At 29.7% G+C, this 5,950-nt stretch overlaps 1 protein-coding gene across 1 annotated transcript; it reads right to left on the bottom strand.

Moving 5' to 3' along the window:
* Window positions 1-499: 499 nt before the first annotated feature.
* LOC132747310 (metacaspase-2-like) lies at window positions 500-5,468 on the bottom strand. Its single transcript, XM_060736658.1, has one exon. It carries the CDS (start codon window positions 5,466-5,468, stop codon window positions 2,361-2,363), a length of 3,108 nt encoding a protein of 1,035 aa, XP_060592641.1. The 3' UTR covers window positions 500-2,360.
* Window positions 5,469-5,950: the final 482 nt, after the last annotated feature.

Consider the following 5,950-nt stretch of genomic DNA (forward strand, 5'->3'; position numbering starts at 1 on the left):
GACCTGAACTCAATCAGAGCACGACCTGGGGCATGGAAGCTCCAATAAGGTCTTCCTGCGATGAAACGCGCCCCAGGCCGTGCCAGGTGCACTCCTGTCCCTCGACTTCCCAATGGCGATCGGGGGACAGGAGTACCCCCGACTTCACGGTGAGTCCTATACAAAGGTATCGGAGGCCACAGTTCCCACACAATCTTACAATATTTAATTAGCGAAAAGCTATATCATAGGCCCAAAGAGGAAAAAAAATAGTTCTTTTGTATAATGTAGATAGAAATAACACATTTTCATATAGTGAAAAATAGCATTAGATATTGAGATACGAAAGTGGAGTTAATTAGTATTTCTAAACCTAAACAACTTCTTCTGACCTTTCCTTTAGAAAAATCAAAGATCTGTGGTCTAGTTGAAATGCGGAATACTATAAATTGTGCCACTAGGTCTCCCAAAACGAAACAGAGACTTTGCAGCACTTTTGATATTCGAAGAAAGGAAAGTTATATTATAATTATTACATAGTGGTCAATGCCTTAAATTCTACTTAGTATACACTTAACAAATTTACCTAATTTGAGACGTTCTTGTTTATTGTTAGTATTCATTAATTCAGATGTTTTGATTATATTTGGTCTTCTAAAATAATAAGGTTTTAAGAAGCGTTTACGCTCATTTTCAAAGATTTTGCATTCGAATAAGAAATGAAATTCGTCGCCTAATTTATTACATGACGTACATAGTCTATCATTTAATTGAATTCTTGCCCAGTTTCCGATTTCTATCGGAAGATGGTGGTTTCGAGTACGAAATCGTATCAATGAATATAGAATTGCTGACTTTGGCAAGGATAAAAATGATTCTCTTTCAAATTTGCATTTAAAAAGTTTATAGAAGCTAGCCTTAGAAGAGTTTTCTACATTAGCATACCATTCGTTAATAAACAGATCTTTTAATTTTTGTCGTACTGAAAGTTTTAGCCATTTACTGTTTGGGAAATGATGGTTCGTCCATATATGTATCATTCCACATTTGATAAAAATGTCTTTAATATTATAAAACCAAGGATATTTTCTTTTCAATGATTCATTGCCCAATGTTTTAGCTATGTTAACTACATTTTTGTAAACTACTGAAGATAATTTATTTGGCAATGTATCTGGACTAACATTACATATTCTTGACCAAAATGCGATAGTTTTCTCTTCAATATCTATAGAGAGAGGTGTACAACCGGTTTCCCCATAAACCATATAGTTTGGTGTTGACTTTTTTAACTTTAAAATATACTTAAGAAATTTAAGTTGAACACGTTCAAATTATATCATAATTTCCAAAACCCCATATTTCAGATCCGTATAAAAGAATTGGTTTGATTGTTTTATTGAACATGTCAATTTGTAAATCTATGGGTAAACTTAATCTATTTGAATTTTTAATTAGGCTATACATAGCGCGAGTTGCTTGTGTAGATAAATGTTTCTTACATTTAAAAAATGATCCGCTTCTACTAAAATATATTCCAAGGTACTTATATTCTTGCACTATTTCTAACTGTTGATTATTAAATGAAAAATGATATTGAGGTATTCTTCCTTTTGAGAAAATTAAAATTTTTGATTTTTCAATATTTACGGTTAGCTTCCAAGCATCACAATATTCTTCATATAAATCAAGAGAGTTTTGTAATTCATCTTCACTGTTAGCTAAAATAACAGTATCATCTGCATAAAGTAAGATAAATAATTTTAAAAAAGTCTGCATATCATCTGTATTTTCACTATCAGGTATAAGTATTCCATTTATATTAGTATTATTGTCAAAAAAATTGTGTAGATCATTTAGGTAAAGAGAAAACATCAAAGGCGAAAGGTTTTCGCCTTGTCTTACACCAATATTACATGGAAAGAAACTTGATACAGTTGAATTTGATTTAACACATGATTTAATATTATTGTACATGTTTTTAATAAAATTAAAACATTTTCCATTGATATTATAATTACCTAATTTATTCCAAAGACCATCTCGCCAAACAGTATCAAAAGCTTGTTTAAGGTCTATAAAAGCGCAAAATAATTTCTTTTTGTTATTATTATTATATTGAATTAAATGTTGAAGAATAAACATATTATCTTGAGTTGAAAAACCTTTTCGAAAACCAGCTTGAGAATTATGTAAAATATCATTTGATTCAACGTAATTTGTCAATCTGTTATTGATAATGCAAGTAAATAATTTACCAAAGCAACTGAGCAGAGTTATGGGCCTGTAATTTTCTGGTTTAGATTTGTCACCTTTATTTTTATAAATTGGATTTATGAGTCCAATGGTCCATGATTCCGGGATTGTGCCATTGTCTAAAATCAAATTGAATAGTTTAAGGTAAACGTTTTTAAAAAAATATGATACGAGTATTTAATGTGTTCATTTACAATATTATCAATTCCACATGATTTGTTATTTTTTAGAGATTTGACTGCTTTTGATATTTCTTCTTCAGTTATTGGACAGTTGATAGTTTCATTTATTTCTGCATTTTGCGTTTGAATGTGAACCTCTGGTATTTGATCGCTTATATTGCTTGCAAAATTATTTTCTTTGAAATAAGAATACAATTCATTAATACCACACTCTATTTTTTCTTTGTTGTTACCTTTTAAAATTTTCCAATATTTTCTAGGATCAGAATGTTTTAATTTCCTTAATTTTTCTATATTTTTATTTTTAGCTTTATTATAAAAAAGTTTCATGGTTTCTTTATACATTTTACTTTTTGTTTTAAGGTTTTCTTTATTAGTCTCTGATTTTCGCAATTTATAAAGGTATTTAGCCTTATGGAATTGTTTACGCGCAGTTCGACATTTATGCCCAAACCACGTCGATGAATCAGACGATTTTTCATTATTTATATTTTTATTTTTATTGTTGCGCATAGAACCAAAAGATGTTTTAGAGGATCGAAGAAATAAAGAAGCAATATCTGACATGATATTATCCACAGTTTCTTGGTTAAAATTGTCTTTAATTTCCTGATTATCTAACTTATCTGATAGTCTACATACTTCATTCAAATCTATATTAAGTACGAATTCATTTATTTTAGAGTTATCCCATAATCTTATGTCAGGAGTATCGTTAGAATCGGTTTCCGTACTTTTGGAAATTCCTATGTTTAGTGTTAAACTTAAAGGGTTATGAGCATCCGATAACAATGGACAGAAATCTAATACCTGCATGTTGTTTATGTATTTAAAAATATTTGAACTGCATAAAAAATAATCTACTGTGCTAGAGGACTTACAAGTTAACATTCCTGTTTCGTTTCCCTTTGTTCTGCCATTTAAGATATAAATATTATTAAACTGGAGAAATTCGATAAGTCTGTTACCATAATTATTTGCAATATGATCACAGTTTCTACGACGCTTCGACAAATGTTCTGCATTATCAAATTTTTGCATTTCCGCATTATACTCATCACATATTTCATAAAGATTTTGCATATTAAAAAAGTCGGTGTCTAACACAATGTAGTCGTTTAGTTCTTTGGTCCTAGCGTTAAAATCACCGAACAATGAATGGTATGTGTATTTGTCTGATAAACTGTTCAGTTCTAGCTGAATCTCTAAAAACGGGTCTTCGACCGAGTAATCTGATCTTTCAGGTGGTATGTAAACCACACCACATAAAATGTCTGATTCAGTTTTGAAAAGTTTTTTCGATAGAGAGAACCAAAGAACAAGGTTAGATTTTGATTCTATTACAGTTACATATTTCGACAAAGCACATCTGTAAGCAAGAGCGATTCCGCCTGAAGCACGTTTACTAAATTTCCTGTTTTTAAAATGAAGTTTGTAACCAGAGAGTTCGACATGATCCAGATCATTTAGTTTTGTTTCTTGTAATCCAATTACTTCATATCGGTTGAGCATTTCAGTAAATTCAGGACATTTTATCTTTGATTTCAACCCACAAACATTCAGCGAAAGAAATGAAAGATTACAATTAATTTTATTTGATATTGTATTGTTCTGTAGACCTTTACTATCATTGTTATTTCCATTATTATTACTTCTACTATTATTATCATCAAATTGATTATTATCATAATTATTATTATTATTATTATTATTATTGTTATTATTATTATTATTATTATTATTATTATTATTATTATTATTATTATTATTATTATTATTATTATTTGTATCATCATCATTATTATTATTATTATTATTATTATTATTATTATTATTATTATTATTATTATTATTATTATTATTATTATTATTATTATTATTATTATTATTATTATTATTATTATCATTTACGTTGTTATTGTTTACGTTGTTTTTATTTACGTCTATGTTATTTACTAGTTGGGCTTCTTTAAAAACATTACTGCTATAGATACTATAGTGATACATATTTGAAAAAAAGAATACCAGTACATTGTAAAAATAAACAAATTCTAACAAAGTATAATATAAATGTTGATGCAGATGAATAAATGAGCAAACATACATGCACATACACTCGTGCAGAAAACATGGTATACACAATAAATTATTTTTCAAGTTTGCTTTTGCATATTTACAAACACATGTTGTGTGGAAGTTAGAGCTATTATTATCAAAAAAATATAATTCTTCTTTCCCAAATGGCACTGTTCTTACATTAAGATAGTATGTCAAAAATTCAAAGCAAGGATATAATTCTATCTTTGCTCTTATAGTATGATAACCGTTAATTAAGTACTCCACAAAATGTAATGCCGTAACCTCAGACAGAAATACAAGTTTAAAAAAGTGGATGGCAATTGATTGATTTTGAATATAAAAAATAATCATATTGTTAATTACGCAACAGAAAGTCACACCAAAATATACAAAATTTTGTAAAATTAACATTAGATTCAACAATTCTAAACAGTATATGGTGGTGATATGAAAATGGAATTTACATCCTATCATATTAAAATTTATGTGGTAGTAACAAAAATACATGAGAAAATCTGTTAACGTTGTGTAGAAGAAAAATAACAACGCATATGTCAGGAAAAATGCGCAACACAATTTTAGATAGCTAATTGCATAAAATATGTACTGAATGACAATCAATAATTGATATTGAGCTTTTAAACAATGTGTGTTACAGAAGAGAAATTGAAAATACGTGATCGCATGAATAAACAAGAGTAAGAAATTAACAGTATGCGTCCCGGTCCATTCAATTGGAAACAAGTTATCATTTCTTATATTTACATTGTTGGGGTATTCTTCATATTTAGACGGGTTTCCCTTTGCTTTATATTCTAATGGGTGATAGTATGCCGTTTCTACAAATTGTTTATGTATATTGAAGATCATACGATGAAAAGTGCAATACAAAATCAAACAGGCGTTTACATAGAATAGTTGTAAACAGTAGATGTTATTTAAACGGTAAAATTTACACGTGCATTCAAGCATTTCACATACTATATCTGCTGTATAGCAAAACTGACACTGCCGACTGAGATAATAGTTTACTAGGTCACTAAATTGATCACGTGACTCTCCACATCTGTCCTACACTATTTGAGGCGCGGGCGGTGTAATTACTGGCAAATTCTCACTAACTGAATCTGTTATCATTTCGTCATTTAATAAAGAAACTAACGGAATTTCTTTTCCCGAGAAGTTTCCATGAATTGTCGTGGCGTGGGAGCTCGGTGAGGAACTGTCATCTAGACGCTTTGTTACAAACTCTATATCTAGTGGGGAACAAACTTTCCGTTTCTGTTGGTCGGTGCGGTCTAATACCGCAAGTGATTGATACCGGTTTGGGGTAGTGAAATCCAAAGGTCTTGAAGAATCCAAACGCTTCCGGTTTTGTATGCTCGGTTTATAACGATATGTGTTTTTGAAACCATTGTCTTGTGAATGAGCGTGTCCCTGTACAGGGATATTAC

The sequence above is a fragment of the Ruditapes philippinarum genome, unplaced genomic scaffold (assembly GCF_026571515.1).
Source record: "Ruditapes philippinarum isolate M1 unplaced genomic scaffold, ASM2657151v2 ctg459_1_1_1_1, whole genome shotgun sequence".
In the NCBI taxonomy this organism is placed as follows: Eukaryota; Metazoa; Mollusca; class Bivalvia; order Venerida; family Veneridae; genus Ruditapes; species Ruditapes philippinarum.